General features: G+C 39.0%; 2 protein-coding genes across 2 annotated transcripts in view; one reads left to right on the top strand and one right to left on the bottom strand.

Annotated features, from left to right (window-relative positions):
* Nucleotides 1-659: 659 nt before the first annotated feature.
* On the bottom strand, nucleotides 660-1,628 carry LOC122427289 (succinate dehydrogenase [ubiquinone] iron-sulfur subunit, mitochondrial-like). The gene is given in 2 exon segments (XM_043446645.1): nucleotides 660-910; nucleotides 913-1,628. Coding segments are annotated over 2 exon segments (843 nt in total). The 5' UTR covers nucleotides 1,600-1,628; the 3' UTR covers nucleotides 660-754.
* An 11,128-nt stretch (nucleotides 1,629-12,756) lies between these two features.
* USP44 (ubiquitin specific peptidase 44) overlaps nucleotides 12,757-18,964 on the top strand; it is a 29,068-nt gene continuing 22,860 nt past the window's right edge. Inside the window, exon 1 of the mRNA XM_043446597.1 lies at nucleotides 12,757-12,844. The gene's annotated coding sequence lies outside the window, so the exon portion shown is untranslated. The remainder of the gene's footprint in view (nucleotides 12,845-18,964) is intronic.

The following is an 18,964-nucleotide window of genomic DNA, read 5'->3' on the forward strand; positions in this document are numbered from 1 at the left end:
GCATTTCCCAACCAAACGCAGATGAGTAAATGAGGATATAACTTAGATCAGGAAGAGGAGGTAAAACTTTGTGTATGAATTAGCTGATCCTCATATTCATCCTTTTAATGAATAACACAGAGAACACATGCATTTCTGTTTCTGCTTTGAGACCTCTCTTATCCGTTTTTCTGTTTACTCTTTCAAAGGTCATAAGTTTACCTCTGGGTGAATACATTATGGTAGAAGAGCTTTTATAAATTATAATAGAAAGACTTTTAAATCGATTTGGACACCTTGAAATGTATGTGAAATTAGCTTGGCAAGGCAGCCATCTAACAGAAGATAAGCTGCAGGTTAAATTCTCTAAACTGTGTTTTCTGATTGTATCTATACAAATTCTGTTTGGACATGGAAACTGTAAGTATCAATTCACCATGAAATAACAAATCTAAGAAAAGACACTAGGTCCTAAACATAAGTTTTCCACAATTTAGATAATATTTTTCTTAAGAGAATAGGGCACACTGCTAAAATTCTATTCAGAAAATGTGAATAGATTAAAAATGAGTTTGATAAATTAATACAGTAAAGTACAAGAAAATAAGATGTCTTATGGTCTGTATAACATTTTTTTTTTTTTAATAAACTAGAATAACGTTTATTTCTTGGACTGTTTTGTACATGCTGTATTTGTGGGAAATCACGACCTCTGAAGGAACTCGGAGGTCAACTGCATTCTGAGCTGGCTACAGTCAGGTTGAGCTCAGCACAGTTAGGCAGAAGCTTGCTTCTCTTTGTAGGTTGCCATCATCTTCTTGATTTCAGCAATAGCTTTCCCAGGATTCAGCCCCTTGGGGCAGGTCCGCGTGCAGCTCATGATGGTGTGGCATCGGTACAGAGAGAAGGGGTCCTGCAGCTTGGCCATGCGCGCTCCTCCGTGAAGTCGTCTCTGGAGTCGATCATCCAGCGATAGGCCTGCATGAGGACCGCGGGGCCCAGGTACTTGTCTCCATTCCACCAGTAGCTCGGGCAGCTGGTACTGCAGCAGGCGCAGAGAATACACTCATAGAGCCCGTCCAGTTTCTCACGGTCTTCTATGGACTGCAGGTACTGCTCCTTGCCCCCCTGGGACTCATCCTTCTTCTTTAAGTAAGGCTCGATGGACTTGTACTGCGCATAGAAGTTGCTCAGATCAGGAACAAGATCCTTTATCACATACATATGTGGCAGAGGGTGGATTTTGGAAACTTTGTTGAGGTTGGTGTCGATCCTGCGGGTGCACGCCAGAGTGTTGCCTCCGTTGATGTTCATGGCACAGGAGCCGCAGATGCCTTCTCTGCATGATCTTCGGAAGGTTAAAGTAGAATCAATTTCATTCTTAATCTTGATTAAAGCATCCAACACCATAGGACCACAGTTATTCAAATCAATCTCATAAGTCTGCATGTGAGGTTTGTCCCCAGTCTTGTCTGGGTCCCATCGATAGATGGCAAATTTCTTGATTCGTGGTGCTGCGGCTGCAGCTGTCTGGGCCCCACGGCAGGCCTGCAGGCGGGCCGCGCCAAGGGCTGCGGCCGGGAACCGGCGCCTCAAGGAGAGAGCGACCACCGCCGCCATCTTGGCTCCTGACGTTGGTCTGTATAACATTTGAGAATGTGTTCTAAAGAAAAATTGTTGTCCCTTTGATGTAACTTTGCAGAACTGAGCTAAGGGATAGGGGTATAACTTTGAAACTGAAAGCATCACTGTGCTAAATCAGAGGAAAATAAATCATAATTTAACATTTTTCAATTAAAGAAATCTGTTTGGAGGTTCCAAAACACTATTCTGTTTGATATAGGCAATCAGATTTAAATTCATTTTTTTCACAAGTTGAGAGGGGAAAAAGTTTTAGTAACTATTACTCAAATCATCTCTATGGTATGTATAAGGTACACAGTAAAGAGAAATGGCTGGTCATAGGAAGACTTGTTTTCTAATCCTAGGGTGAGTTGCTGTGTGGCTTCAGATAAGTCCCTTATTACCTTAATTTCTTCAGCTATATACTACCTAGTATGAACAAGGAGAATGTAAATGAAAATCCTTTGAGAGGTATAAATTGTTCTGCAATGAAATATCACTAATGCATAATTCTTTTCCTCATTCTATTAATGTTGAAATGTCCTTAATATATCTTTGGGATAACTCATAATTCTTTCTTCCCTCCACCAGATTTGTTAAGTAAATAATGGAAGGCATTTTGGTAAGATAGGTAAAAGATTTAGTGAAAAAACCTGCTAAAGAAATAAAGCCAAATGCCTCTGAAAAAGGTAAGGGTACATTAAATGAAAAAAGCAAAGATCTACATTTAATGTGTTCATAAGACAGATACTACGTCTTTATTTTTCAAATTTGTCAGTTAAAAACAAAAGTAGTGGTGTAATATACTCAAGAGGTTTAATGTTACATTAATCAGAGCTGACAACCATGAAAACTATTTATTGTTGTATTTGAACCACTAATTTCAGATGAAATCTAAAACAGTCACGTTCCGATTGTTAACACTGACATGCCAACAAAAACCTTAAGGAAATCTCTGTAGCTAGATCACACTGTTGTTATGCACTCACTTGAGAAAACAAAAATTGTATGTAACTAAATCCTACTGTACCTCTACAGAGGTTTTGATAAAACACACCCAGACAGTCAAAAGTTGAGTAAATTATACTATAAAGCTTAATTTAAAATCTATGTTATCACTCACTGACTTCTGATAACTACACTTTTCGATTTAGTGTATGTAGTTAGAGCATTGTCTAGCCTAAATGAATCCGTGGTTCCATTTCTATTCCTACAGGAGTCAGTTAACTTGAAAAAGAAGAAAAAAAAGGACTAAGATAAATTGTGTATGGACAACTTGGGCAAAAAAACTACTTGAAAAGCCATCTTTGCAAATGAAGTACAATAATGCTCCAAACTATAGATAAATAGGAAAAGAAATGAATAAGCTCTACTTAATCTAAATATAGAAACAGGGCACGCAGTGATCCAGTTAGTAAAAGGCTTTCTTCTCTATTGCTAAACCTAATACTTCCCAGAGCAGATCTTGTTCTGACGTGTGAATTTCAGCAAGTTGATTAAATTCTGATCTCCATAGGAAAGTTATGAGAATTATAGTAAACAGTGATTATATCTGTGTACTGATAGATGTGAACTACATTTCTGGGGGTGAGCACACTGTGTAGGGTTTAGAGACTAGAAGCAAAAATATGTTGCACACATCAAACTTACATAATGTTATAAGCAAAATTACCTCAGTAAAAAATAAATCTAAAGTTTAAAATGAGAGAAAAATAGTGAATACAAGCTAACTACTAAGTAAAAGCAGCAGTAGCAGGAATAGCAGCAGCCACTGGTCTCACTCTGTCCTGAATGCCTACATAAGTCTTGAGAATAAAAACTAAGAGCGCTTTACAAAGGAAAGGGTGATCAACTTTAGCCAGTGGTGAAGGAGTATCACTGGCTTTTGAATTTGACAAGAAATACCCTGTTTTAAGGGAACATTTTCAAAGCAGAAAGGTAGGGAGCCTGATTATAGGTGGTTAACAAAAACAAATGAAAATGGAGATGGCAGGATTGAGAAAAATAATATGACTGAGACTATCTTGCTCCATGGGTTCTAACTCACAAACACGAAAAATGTTTCATTAGTGCTTGACAATATATAAAGCTATTATGATTTCTACAGAGCACTTTGGTGATGAATTAAAAATTGGTAAGTAAAGTGGGCATGGGAAGGTGAGCCATATCTCTAAGTAGATATGGAGAATGAATTTTTAGCGATTGTAATTAAATGTAGTCTCATGCCAACTAGATTATTTCTACGCCATTGAGATCTACTGATAAAAGCTTCTCATTGACAATGTAAAGGAGAAGAGAAACAAAGTGGCTGAGACAAGAAGCAATAGGACAGGCAATTTCTTTCAAGCTGTAAAAAACTGCATGTTTTAAGGCGGATGGTAAAGACCAAGGGAAAGGGAAGAGAAGGGAAGATACAGAACAAGAAAAGCTTAGCAACAAAGTACCTCACATATTGGGGCTTCCCAGGTGGCTCAGTGGTTAAAAAAAAAAAAAAAAAAAAAATCCACCTGCCAATGCAGGAGAGTCAGGGCTCGATCCATGGGTCGGTAAGATCCCCTGGAGTAGCAAATGGCAACCCCTCCAGTATTCTTGCCTGAAGTTTCCATTGACAGAGGAGCCTGGCAGGCTACAGTCCATGTAACTGCAAAGAGTTAGACATGACTGAACACACACACACCCCTCACATATAAGGATAAGATTCACTAATATTAGCACCTAACATCTGCTGGGAACTATTATCATTTAAAAACTGTTATATTTATCATTTAAAAATTATCATTTTTAAATGATAATTTAAAAATTATCATTAAAAATTATCATTTAAAATTATTATCATTAAAAATTGTTATAATACAATTTACATCTGATTTTTATTGGTGTCAATATAAATTATAAATTAAGTAGAAACATTATTTATCCTTTCAGATTTATAATTTACCTTGAATTCATGTAGATTCATAGCTTACAAAAGCTTTCACATAATCCTCACAAAACAAAGTGAATCTGCAATCAGTTTTTTAATTCTTATTTTCAGGTAGAGAGATGGAAAGCTTGAAGGTTAAATGATTTGCAAAGGAGGCTTTTTTTTTTCCCTTAAGTACAAAGTTGATTATGAAGAGTTATTTTTCCTAGAGAATTTTTGGGGTTTGGGTAGATTTTTAAGGGGTTGGACTTCATGACGAGCACTTAGTCTTCCACAAAAAGTTTTGCTTGTGTTCAGATTCCCTCCTTCTGCTTCCCCAAAGACCTGTGCCCTGATGCTGCTCCACTTTTGATCAGGCCTCCTAGAGGCAACATAATATCCATGCACAGTTCTCATTTTCCCTCCTTATTCCCCCAATTTAACAACTTATTTCTCATTATTTTCAGAGCAATCTTAACTTCTCTAATTCATTCATTTACACTAATATATCAGAACTAACAACAGTTTAACAAATTACTTCCTCCCAGATTTGCATTTTAACCTGGGGCCTCTTAAACTGTTTAATAATGTGGGCATTTCTGACTCTGAGAACCAAGTCAAAGAAGCTTGGTCTTTTCTGGCATCCCATCACACCAACACAGCAAAAGCATCCTTTATAGGCCTTTTTGTAGGAATAATCCTAACCTTTATTTCATGTGCGTGCATGCGTGCTTAGTCGCTCAATCATGTCTGACTCTTGTGACCCCATGAACTGCAGCCCGCCAGGCTCCTCTGTCCATGGAATTTTCTAGGCAAAAATACTGGAGTGGGTTGCAATTTCCTACTCCAAGATCTTCCCAACCCAGGGATCAAACCAGCATCTCCTATGTTTCCCGCATTGGCAGGCAGATTCTTTACCACAGAGCCACCTGGGAAGCCCCTTATTTAATGTAGGTTATATTAAACAAAATAATATGGGGGAAATATTCACAGTAAGACTAGTTAAAATTATAATTCTTTTGTACAATTTAACTTTGTGATTGGCTAATGACTGACCCAGGGATTGAACCTAGGTCTCCTGCATTGCAGGCAGATTCTATACCATCTGAGCCACCAGGGAAGCCCCACAGTGATCATGTTAAAACCAGATTTCATCTTAATTCAATAAAATGTTATGGGCGTTAGCAAGTAAGTTATATGTGTAGGTCATCCTTTAATACTATGACTATCACTGATTTTTAAAGGGCTTTCCTGGCAGCTTAGCTGGTAAAGAATCTGCCTGCAATGCAGGAGACCCCGGTTCCATTCCTGGGGCAGGAAGATCCCCTGGGAAAGGGATAAGCTATCCACACCAGTATCCTTGGGCTTCCCTTGTGGCTTAGCTGGTAAAGAATGTGCCCACAATGCAGGTAGACCTGGGTTCAATCCCTGGGTTGGGAAGGTTCCCTGGAGAAGAGAATGGCTACCCAATCCAGTATTATGGCCTGGAGAATTCCATGGACTGTATAGTCCATGGGGTTGTAGAGAGTCGGGCACAGCTGAGTGACTTCCACTTCACTTCACTTCTGATTTTTAAGAAGAGAAGAGATAATTTCATAAGTGTTGAATGGTGAATTTATACAAATTTCCTATGATCATTCCTGAGGTATTTTAGAGTGTTCATACAAATAGACCAAAAAAGAAAACTTTATATATATATACACATATATATAAAGGAAAACCCAAAACTATTCATGTCACTTTTTTTTTCTGATTGACTCATCCTTCATTATTTTTTCTAAAGATCAGGAGCCACATATTTAGCTTTGAAAATTAAGAAATCTGTTTCAAGTGTCATTCTGCTTAGTTCTGTAAGTACTAGTTCCTGGATCAAAGATAAAATGAAGTAGATGGGGCTATCCACTTCACATACAATCTCCCTGCACCTTAAATGTACTGTGGAAATGTGGTTTTCTAAGACTTTATTAATCTCTGGTTAGCTGAGGGAAGGGAGGCTTATAGACACTGCTTACAGATGGCTGAACCAATGGTTATTACCACGAGGAACTTTGATCTGAAAAGGAGCAATCTTAAGATGGCAGAGAAAAGCAGGGTGATCACCCTAGCTCTTGCAGGTGAAGAACTGTTAGTTTTTTTAACTGCATACATATATCCTGAATCTACAGTACATGGTTTCCTTTGTATGATGAAGCTACCCACTGCCTTGACTGCTGTTTTCTATTCAGCTTTCTTGTTTTTAACAACCCAGGAGCAACACTGAAGGATTTCAATTTCCAAATGGTTTGGGAAGATGTAAATAATAATAAACAGCTATGGTTAACCAACTATGCTTTCCTTATTCTACCTTTTTTTCTTTTTTTAAAGATGTGAACCTAAAGACATATATAGAATATAAAATAAAACTTAGGTACCTCAATAATCTTCCCTCAAGAACGATTACTAGTATCTTCTGGCAAGGTTTACTAAAACTTTAAAAGGCAAAATTTCCACCCCTAACATTTTTCCTTTCGTTTCTCTCTCACTCTCCTTTTCCAGACCCTCTTCACCACTTTCTGTAAGAAAGGGGGACTAAAACATTGTCTGTGTGTTTCTCAGAGTACTGTAATGATTTTGAAACCTCATAGTATTTATCCTCCAACTGTCACTTTAGTACAGAAGCAAAACTCAATTTAGAGGATTATAAATATGAACAAAACTCAGTTCTTGACCTCAAGGAACTTTATAGGGTGGTAATAATCCTAAAAGAAATATTAATAATAATGATAAATACATTTACTTTTCTCTTTACACTTAAGGAAGGGTTACACATGCAAAACTTCATCTGATATTTTAAAATATCCTTGTAAGGAAGACAGGACAAATACTACTTTCCCAACATTACAGAGGAGATATAGATAAAACATGCAACTTATTTAAAGCCATAAAAATAAACTTATGTTGTGATTATAACTAAATAAACATGTTATAATTATCTATGTGTTGACCTTTGAACAACACAAGTTTGAACCACACAGGTCCACTTACACACAGATTTTTATCAATCAATAAATAATACTTTACCATAGGAACTGTGGTTGGTTAAATCTGAGGATGCAGAGGAACTGCAGGATACAGAATACTGACTGTAAAGATACACTTGGATTTCTGACTGAAGGAGGGGTTGCCACTTCTAAATCCCATGTTTTTTCAAGGGTCAACTGTATACACACACACACACACACACACACACACAGAGCTTATCACCCTGGAAATGTGTCTTGGCTTAAGAAAATATTTTATCACACTAATCTATAATGCTTAAAATTTCATTTAGAAAGTCCATGTGTGTGCGTGTGTGCTCAGTCACATCCAACTCTGCAACCCCATGGACAGAAACTCACCAGGCTCCTCTGTCTATGAAATTTCCCAGGCAAGAATACTGGAGTAGGTTGCCATTTCCTCCACCAGGAAATCTTCCCAACCCAGGGATTGAACCTGTGTCTCTTGCATCTCCTGCATTGGCAGGCAGATTCTTTACCTCTGTGCCACTTGGGAAGCCCTAGCAAATCCATACTCTACAAGTATCTATAAGAAGTTCCATTCGAGCACAGGCTTAAATAGAGAGAAATGCAAAAAAGATTACTGGATGCTATTACATTACAAGTGGGTCAGTTTAGTACATGATAATTGGGTTCCTTAGAAAAATCGAAGGTTGGGATTACTTTTTGTCCTAGAACAAAATGGGAAAAGTTTGATGGGAGGAAGGACAGAAAGGTCTTGATAGACTGAGGTAAAGCCCTGGGCACAAGCAGCCTGAGGATTTGTAAGAAACTGAATAGGGTAGAGGCAGTGAGGATGTTAAAAGAAGAGACTTTCTAGCCTTCCAATTTTGTTCCACTAATGCCAAAATCCTGGGCTTGGTTGCAGTTTCCAGTAGGCCTACATTGGTAATTCTCCTCCAAGACCTCTAAAGAAACACTTAATGGTCCTTTAAAATTAAATCAGCTTTGGTACCACCTACTTCTCAACTTTCACTTACCTCCCCTATCTGCCACCATCCTTGTTCTTTCCTAGGATTTTCTTTAAAAAACAGTAGTTCTAAAGCCATTTTTTTTTTCTGTTCTTTTCTCTCTATTCACTTACTGAGGTCACATCTTGCCATCTGCTGTTCTGTTTCAACACTGCTCTCTCAACTTCTTTCTAACATATTTTTCACAAATTTAAGGTTCTTTGGGTAGCTCATTAAAAACAAAATTTATGCACTGCACTGTGTTGCTGCAAGTTAATCAAACTTTAGGTTTTAGTTCTTCAGTATTCTTGCCCACTTCCTCCATTTAATCCTTGATCTCCTTGTAACATGTAAATGAAGGCTGTGGACATTTCAGTGCCTAGCATGGTACCAGGCTCATAGGTACTCAAAAAATATTTTTCATAACTTTAATTAATAAATTTATATAACTTTAGATATGAACATTCAGTATGTAAAACTCTGGAAATCCTTGGAAGTAGTTTCCTCAAAGTTAACAAGCTCATAAATTCATTCATGAAAGACTGGATTAGAAAATTCTACAAATCAAAGCATAAAAAGCAACTCTAATGTTTGCAAACTTTGCAGTGTTTTTTGTCTTCCTTTAATTCATTCATATCTTCTTCTCAGGATATAGAAACGTTTGTGTTGCACCCACTTCAGAAGAAGATGTATATGGCTTCAGAATTGAGTATGAGAGTCATTAAATTTTAATCTTGTTTAGGAAACTGCTTATCTTGGGAAAAGGGCAAGTTGCCATTTTTTCCCCATATGGAGACTGTGGAGACAAGGGAAACCCCTCCACATTTTTTCCACAATTTCATATTGTGCTAGAGAATTTCTGATTTTGTTTATTCATTAAACATTTTAAGACTATTTTTGGTTAGCACTGTACTGAGTGAGATATACGAATGGAGTCAAGTGCATCGTCCTTGCCACTAAAGAAGTTACAATGCAAAGAGAGAGAACCAGGCGCGGAACTCGGAACAAAAGCTGTGACTGCATAATAATATACTAGTGTGGGGTGGGGGATGGGGAACCTGGAAGTCCAGTGGTTACTAGGAAAGTGGTATCCAGGAGGTGAGAGCTTTTAGGCCGGCTCCCAAAGAGGTTGATTTTAATGATCTGCAGGAGTGAAAGTAAAAGGGCTTTCTACTTGGGAGATAAACATCTGCCCTGATTTAAATGTGGGAAAAGCCCGAAGTGTGGGAGACTTAAGGAGATTGACTTCCTAGCAGTCAAAAGGCGGATTTGGGAAAGGACTGATTTTGAAAATACAACTGATAAGTTTGGGGAAGTCAGTTGATAAAGATGGGAAAGGATAGAGATTTTTGTTGTGGTTGTTATTAAAGCTTAGATTTGATGTGGTGGGTAAACAATAAATAGAGAAATTACATGAGAAGAATGATTTTTATGATAGCTATGTAACAATGAGATTGCAATAGAGAGGTCCTGATGCTCAGGAAACAAGCTAGATATACCATATTTTAGGCTTAGGTTGGTAAGACCTGAAATAAAATGGTAGCTGAAGAAATTTCAAAGTTGAATAGATAGTAATAAAAGGAAAAGGCTATGTTACAAACTATCCCGTTACTTACTATTCTTTAATTATTAGCCCAATTAACAATGATTTCCAGATAATTTCTCTCCAGTCCTCCCTTCCCATTCAGCACCTCTCCCTAGTTTACACCTTTGTATCAAAGAGATTTTATTCAGGACATCCTTCTCAGTATTCTCCACCTATGCCTTACTCAGCTTGATTTTGCTTCATCATCTTGCCATTTCACTTCCTGCTGTTCATTGAGTCAAGTCATCAAATTATTTTAGTCCTTACAAGACCTTAAGGGCATTTATGATCTCAGAAAATTCTCTGAAATTCTGGCAACTAGGGACTTTGACCACACAACAACATAGGATTTATTTTCAAATTTAGAATTTTTGATTACTGATGGTACTCATTCTAAGCGTTTAAAAAAAATTATTGTAAAAACAAAAATTACTTGTAATCTTGCCACCATTATTGAAATGCTGATTTATTCCTTCCAAATGTTAAATGTGAATAATCTTCACATATTTTAAAATGCAGTACATATCTTTTAATTTAATGGGAGGATAATTGCTTTATACTGTTGTGTTGGTTTCTATCATACATAACATGAATCAGCCAAAGGTATACATATGTCCCCTCCCTCTCAGTACATCTTTGCATCTCGCTTTTAGTTTTTACTTTCATACGGTTATTTTGGAGGCTCCTAGAATTCAAGTAGCTCTACTCCAAATTTTGCTAAGACCCCTGCTACTGCTGCCTCCCTGTAATTCAGTCTCTACTCCCTGTATCCTCTGATTATTCATAACTTTTGCTCCTTTGTGGTTCTTGCTGCCTGGCATCCACCACTTGCCTACTCAATGCACCTTTAAATCATCATTCAGTCCACCTCAGTCCCTCTTTCTCCTTGCACGGTGTTTGTGGAGAGCTTTAACAAGCTTCCTACAGAATGGGAATGGCAGACACAGTTGTCTTGATCTATATTCCTTCATTTCTTACTTTCTGAAAATAAGGTTTTTGATGACTATATAATATTCTGTCCTGTGAATATTCCAGATGTACCTAACTGTTCCAACAATGATGAACAGTTAACATGTCTTTGATCTTCACTATTGTAAATAACAGTGAGATGAGTAGCCTTCTAAGTTGCCTGAATCTCAGGTAAAAACTTTTTGGATTTCTGAAAGTTGAACTACTACAGAGGTGGCAATCTTGATAAAGTCTGCCAAATGAACTTTCAGAAAGGGTTTTATGACTTTAAAATAGGAGCAAGGATTTTAACTTGTTATAGTTTGCTTACTAGGAACCACAGGGAAATCTATACCATATGCTAGAAATACTTATAAGAAATGTTTGCTTTTAAGAGATGCTCTCACATAATGAATTCAGTGCATTTTAGAAATGAAGATGATTGGGAAGATTACAAGACAGCAGTGCGTGTTTTGAGTGGGAGGAATACACTTGGGGGGACAGACTTGAATTGGAAAGATTATGCACTTAAGTATACAGAAAAAGGAATGAAAGGCATATTAAGCTATACAAATTCATTCCTTATCTTTAGCCTTCAGTGAATATTACATTTTATACAGTTGAACCTCCTTGTACATATTTGGTATCTTTCAACTATGAATTGATAAAGCTATTACCATTTTGTGATCTGCAGAAGAATTCCCGAGGCCAGCATCCTAGATGTTAGACTGTCCCCTTTGGTTAGAATTTTTTTCCCTTCAAATCTTTGTTGTTGGGATAGTTTTGGATAATACGCTATGAATACCTTTGTGTGCTCATTTTTTAAAAGCCATACCATTGAAAGATATTTCCCAAAGTGGAACTGTTGATTAAAAGATATGAACAACTGTATTGCTTGCATATATACTGCAAGATACTGTACTCCACTAACGTCTTAACTTTGCACGTTTGTATCACTGGTTCTCGCGTCTTGCCATTTTCCATCCTCTCCACGAGGTAGCGGAGCACAAATGGCTCAGAACCCAGCGCAAAGTATAATAAAAGCTCAATAAATACTACTGGATTAATCTTTCCGTACCTGTAGGCTTGATTTTTCTCCAGACTTTTCTCCCTCAGTCTCTTCGCTTCGTTTTTTTCGGAAACTACTTCATTACCTTCAATCGGCAATTTCAGGTAAAGTAATTTTGGACAGAGGCAACTTCCGCGTCCCTTACATCTTACTTCCCATTCTGGAAACTTATTTGCCCAATTGCCGTCTGAGGAAGCCAAATTCAAAGCAGTCACTGCCAGCTAAGCTCACACCCGGCTGCCTCCTCGGGAAGGGAACGTTTTCTTGAAAACTTTCTAAGCCAGTCAATGTAGGCAGATTTCGAAGAAAACGAGATGGCCGCGCGTTTCTGTCAACCAATTCGACGCTGAGAGGCAGAAATTCTATGAAGGGGCAAACGTCTGGGGAATATTTTGCATCTCACTAGCTTGGGGTTGATGTCCTCTCCCACGCCCCGACGGCTAAGACAGGTGCGAAGCCCGCCCAGGAGGAGCTTCTGCCTTCCGAGCTGAGCCACAGGGCGCGCAGGGGAACGTCCATTCCCGGATGCCTAGTTGGCGCCTGGGCGCCGGGTTCCCCCACACCTCAGGCCGCCAACCCGCGGGTCCGCAGTCGCCGCCGAGGCCGGGAGGGGGCTGGGGGCGGGGTCGGCCGTGGCGTCACCACTGACGTAGCCGCCCCACCGGGCCGCCGCCGCTGCACCGGGGAACGGGGAGCTGGGAGCGGGGGCGCGGGAGACGAGCGCTAAGATGGCCGCTCCGGCCGGGGCTGGTGAGTGTGCGTGAGGGGCGCGCGCGGCTGCGGCGGTTGGCGAACTGAGGCTCCCTGCGGGAGCGGAGGTCCGACGGGAGCCCCCCGGGCCGGGAGGCACCTGGCGGGGTTTTCCCGCCGCGCCGGGCGCAGTGGAGTTCCTGAGGGGAGGGACAGAGGGTTGCGGACAGACTCAGGGGAGCGAGCCGAGGGGCGCGTGGAGGAGGAGGTGGCGGCAGCAGCGGCGGCAGGTCCGGCGAATTTAGAATTGGCGCCTCTGGAAAGTTAAGGTGGGTCGAGTGATGCCCAGGCCGGTGCCGACCACCTCAGGAGTGCTCGGAGACGCTGCTAGGAGCCGCGTCCCCTGTGGCCAGGGATGCCGCGTAGCCACCCTGTGCTTTGCTGGGGGCGGAGGGCGAGTTGGGAGAAAGGGCGAAACTGGGAGACTTGGAGATGCAGACGGGGAGTTGTGCCCTGATCCGCGTTGCGGAGCGTGGAGAAGATGTAAGCGCAAGTGATCGCGTCTCTGATGCGGGCCGGGGCGCTCTGCGGAGCTGGCGCTGTGGAGATAAAGCCACATTCTGCTCCTGGCTCTGATTGCCGCCAAGTGATGCTAGAAGCGCCTCTGGGATGCTTTGGAAGGGCGGTTCTAGTCTTCCCTTTATAAGAAATGTCTTGCCTTCCCTCCATTGATCGGGCTCCGGCACTGCCAGCGGCACTGCCAGCACCTGCTGCCACTTAGAGACACTTAGACTTTTGAATACCAGCTTCTTAAACCATCCCGCTGGCTGCGAATAGGCTAAATTTCCTTGGGGCGCGTAAAGAAACATGTCACAATACATAAGCAGAAAAAACTACTCAAGTTTAAGAGATGGGACTCGCCCTCTCCCCCCACCTCCTCAATAAAAAAAGAAACTGAAACATTGTAATTGTTTAAACTGAAAATTTGAGTTGTTGTAAATGCTGGTAACTGGATAATTTTTTGCAGTTTTAATTTTGGAAGTTAAAAAAATAAGCAAGTCTTGAAAGAGCCTCTTTATCCTCTAGCCCCGTTCCCCATTTTTAAGCTTTAATTGTCAAGTCCTGCGAGTTGGAGGCTTGTAAAATTAGCATAGAAATACGACTTTCAGGCCGTGCACTTGAATTCCTTATTATCTCTTAAGTAGCTGCCTGTGGGGTAAAAGTATGGGGGTGGTGTTGGGCCTAGAATTCCACTTTGAGTTGTCTTTAAAACCAGCTTTAGGTGTAAACAAGGAAAAAGAATTGGCTGTTCCCTGTATTCAAATTCGGAAAGCCAAGCATAAGTTAAAGACCTCTTTATAGACTATTTCATAATCACCGTGAGATTCAGTACTCAATTGTCTTGAAAGAGATGAACACTTTGTATTCTTGGAACCCTGATCTTTTTATTCTGAATTTAGCGTCTCAGGATGTTTGAAGAAGATTTAATACATTTTGGTTCATTTAGCCTCTCTCCCCCACACTCCAGTCTTTCTAGCTTTTTGTGTATTAGCTATTATTTTGCAATGGATAGCAGATTTTTCAATCCAGCATTTATCATTGTAGACTATTCATGTTGAAATGTAAAGACAGTCTGATATTGAACAAGTAGTTCAGTACATATATTGCAGAAAGTTAGTGTTTGGGGGCTGATTTGGTTGTGCATGCCGTATTTTTCATTAAAAATATCAATTGTCCCAAGTTTTTTAGCTTAAGAACTTTTTAATGATTCGTGAATCTGCATTTAGTATTGAGGGAGGAAAGGAACAGGCCGAGCTGACTCCATCTTGAAAAAGAAGGAAACTCCATCTTGCACTTTCAGTGAGCTTTGAACTATGTGCCTGGTAGCAATGGGGATAACATACCTATGGCGGAACTGGCCTCCTGGACTGATAAACACCAGATTCCATACCAAGATTTCCCCTGGCCAAAAAGAATGTAATAATCCCCTATGTAGTCAATCACCTCTGTAATCTTTATGGCACCCTTTGTTGTAGGCTACATTGTATAACCAGCTGACCCTTCTGATTATGAATCATGGCTGTAACCTGATTGTATCTCTCTCTAACACTTTCCAGGCTAGGTTTAAGGAATTTGGGGAAGTGGGCTTGAGCAGTACACTTAAGGTATTTAAGATTTTCACAAAAGTTGGTTCGGGTCCTTGGCTAAGAGGAGACTTGCCTTGGGCCCACCTGTGTAATAAACTGCACTCTACTATCTGCATTGTCCTTCTGAGTGAGTTTGTTTCTCGAAACGCGTGGCTACAACAGTATAATACACCATAACAAAACATTTGGAATATTTAAAATGGGAAATCCATTGATGATTTGGGTTAAATGTTTGAAGTATATTGTTCTTACCAGATTGTCTTTACCCCTCTTTTTCACAGATTTTTTTTAACGTTATAAAAAGGAATCAGGTATCATATATACCCTCTACCAAAATTTACACCCTTGAATCTTACTGAGTATTATTGATAGCATTTGTGGTTCACAAGAGGATTTCCTGTTTGTTGGATTGCTTGAGAGCAGTCTCTGATTATATTTTATTTGTATCCATAGCACCTGACTTACTGCTTTAACATGAAGAAAAAAATCTCTGTAAATGTTGCTGAATTGGGTTTTTGGTTGGTAGAAGTACAGCGAGAGGCAACATTTTGGCATTACCAAGAAAGCAGGGGAAAAAAATGAGCTTTGAGGTTTTTCTCCTTTCTACAGTGTTAGCCAGAAGACACATTGCCTTGTCCTAATGAAGCTGTCTGGTTGAGGGAGAAGAGAGGCTGGAGCATGGGCTTAGGAGTCTAATCAAGATAGGAAATGTATGTTCAGTCATTTTCTGGATTCAGTAATGGGGACAGTTTTGCCATTAGACCCAGCCCAGGCTCCTCTATCCATGGGATTCTCCAGGCAAGAATACTGGAGTGGGTTGCCATTTCCTTCTCCAGGGGATCTTCCCGACCCAGGAATCAAACCTGGGTCTCCTGCACTGCAGGCAGATTCTTTACTGCCTGAGCTATCACTAGGTTAAAATATAAAAGGATTCTACCAATACTGACTTCTGGCAAAGATTACTGTAAGAAGTACAATTGATTTTTCATAGCATTTCAGACATCATAAAATCTTTATTATAAAGAATTCATTTTACATGGAGTTTTACGTGCCATAGAAAACTAATTTATAGTCCAAGAATATACTTGTTAGGCTAGATCATAGATGTGCTAGAATAATAGTCTGGCGTTTTACACAAAGTGTTTGAACTCAATTTATGACCCATAGTAGAATGCTCAGTCTTTTTATGAATGTTTCCTGTATTGTTATGAAATTAGCTACAGTAGGTTGGTATAATGATACGTATTTTGGAACAAAATTGCCTATGAAGGCAATACTTGTAAGTTGTGGTGGGTGAGGAAATCAAATAGTCTGGCAGCAGAACTTGCTTTTCAGGAGTTTTTTCGTGTATCATCAACTAGCTTCAGTCTCTGTGCCTCTGGAGAGGCGTGCTAGAGACTAGAAGACCCAGGGAAAGAGTCTCCTTTATTGTTTAATAAGGAGTTTCAAGCGAGATCAGAGTAATTACAGATTCTAGATCTCTAGGGGAAGAAAGAATAACCAGAGCTTTTCTAAGGAAAAAGGAAAGGAAATAACATCATGATTGACAAGGAGACATGCCAAAATACAAAACAGGCATAATAGCTTACCTAAGAAGGAGCAGGGAGAGTATGAGAGCCCATTTTATTTATTCGTTCAATAATATGTTCATTCAGAAATATTGAATCCCTTTCTATGTGCCAGGCACTATGCTTGACCCTGTGCATTTTATGAACATCTCTTGAGAGGAGAGGTACTATGGCAGTGAAATAAATGGAAAGTTGAAAACTGCCTATAAGGAGTGGATAGGCTTTACTCTGACATGGTGGATGTCCTTGCTGTGATTAGTCGCTCAGTCATGTCTGACTCTTTGCAACCCCATGGACTGTATGTAGCCTGCCAGACTCCTCTGTGCATGTGAATTCTCCAAGCAAGAATACTGGAGTGGGTTGCCATGCCCTCCTCCAGGGGATCTTCCCAACCCAGTGATCAAACCCAGGTCTCCCACATAGCAGGCAGGAATCTAAGCCACCAGGGAAGCAATACTGTGGATCATTATTTTCATTCTTATCCAAATGCATGTAAAGATTGTGGTCGTTAGTTAACTCCTAAGACCAACATCTTATTGAAATTCCCAATTCCTCATATCTTTTATTATGGAAAATAACAAAACTTCCTACTTTTAATAGCTTTTAGAGGATCTGTTTAGGGTATTTGGTATTTTAAAAGAAAAATCAGTCTTGTTACAAAAATTATTGGCTAAATACTCAGCATATGCCATTCTTTAATATCCATCTCTCTTGGGAAGTCTCAGGAGAATTTTTTTTTAATGAGATAAAGATGATTACTGTGACAATTTTATTTAAATATTCTACTTTACTCCCAGTGATACATTTTTTTTCTTTAGTAAGAATAGAATTTATATAAAATGCACATACCCATATCCCAGTTATGAAAGTTTAAAAAATTAAACTTATTCACATGTGGTCATTTGTATATAAAAATATTTTAACAAAAGATGTGTGTGAAATAGTTAATCATAGATCAGAGTAGAAAGGTACATATTGTGCCACAATTTGAAAACTCTTACAGGTCATGTTAAAGGAGTTTAGATTTATCATATGGTCTTTTAAGACTTTTAAACAATCCTTTAGTAATCATAAAAGCTGTGCCTATAAGATACACTAAGAATTATATAAAATATAAATCTTATGTGACGATTACTTGAAGTATGAACTGTGAAAGAGGAAAGTTTCTTAATAGAGCATGATGATGTTATGTTAGTGACTATTCAGATTTTAAAATACTCTTTCTAGAAGTGTATACTAGCCATTTCCCTCTTCTTTGTCACTTTTGAAAATAGTAATTTAGCTTGGCTATTTTTGTGTCTGTGTGGTAATGTCTAGACTTTCCTAAAAACATATTTTTAAAGAGAAAAATTTGAAAACTGTGCTACTAATGATACTGATTATAAAATCTAAATCACTTTCACATGATTGATCTTTGGTCCCTAGCCTCTTGTAGGAACTTCCAAAACTATAAGTAAATGGTAACTTTCCATGCTTCCTAAGTGTCTTCTAAAGAAATCAAGGTAGAGAGCAAGTAGCCACCTGAGAAAGATCATTGTGTTAAAGATAACTAAAGTTTATAGCAGAATGTTAATTTTTGAAGTAAAAAATTAGCCTTCCTAATTTTTCAGTGATTTTTGTAGCTTTTAGTAATACTTATATTTGGAGCACAAAAATATAAGGGTCTCTACATATCATACCAAAATTTAAAGTAACCAAATTAGGCTTGGGGAAGTATGTCTCAGTTTGCTTTTGTAGAAGATCAGTTTTGGGTATCTGAAAATTTGTAGCATGGAGCAAGATACATGGTAGGCTTTGGTTAAGAATAGAGGAAGTAGGATAATGATGTCTGTCACACAATATCAGAAAACTTTCTGAGCTGGTTAAGAGAAGGGGGCAGTTTTGGTCACTAGTGATCAGTGACTTTCTATTTTAAATTTCTGACTTAAAAACCATAAAGAAAACTGAAATGAGACCTACAATTAATCCTAGTTGATAGATTGTGCCAAGAATTTGGTAGCTTGTATGGCTGTAGAACCTATAGGATCTTCATAAAGCCTTTACCTTGCTTTTTTAATTAAGGAAATTAAAAAGATGTTTGAGAAATAGTCCCTCTGTTACCATAGGGAACCTCTCCAACAGATAGGTGGCAGAGTATGGATGTGTACACAAATAAACACAAGGATTCACTTTTGGCCTTTTAGGAAGTTAGGAGAGAACACACTTTTCTTAACTAGAAATACTTTGTGAAGGAGTTGAGGCTTGGAGGGTAGATACAATTTTTAAAAGGTGGAGGTGAGGGAATGAGGAAGATGAGTTCAGGAAATTGACTGGAGATGATACTTTTTGGCATGACAGGAATAATGAGGCAAAGAAGATAGGTTGAAATCTGGAGAATTTTGAAAGCATGACTGGCAAATGTATAATATTTTTCATTGCAGTATTTGAAAACCTGCCCTTTAGTTATTCGTGACCTGCATTTTTTT

This window comes from Cervus canadensis, chromosome 25 (assembly GCF_019320065.1).
Source record: "Cervus canadensis isolate Bull #8, Minnesota chromosome 25, ASM1932006v1, whole genome shotgun sequence".
In the NCBI taxonomy this organism is placed as follows: domain Eukaryota; kingdom Metazoa; phylum Chordata; class Mammalia; order Artiodactyla; family Cervidae; genus Cervus; species Cervus canadensis.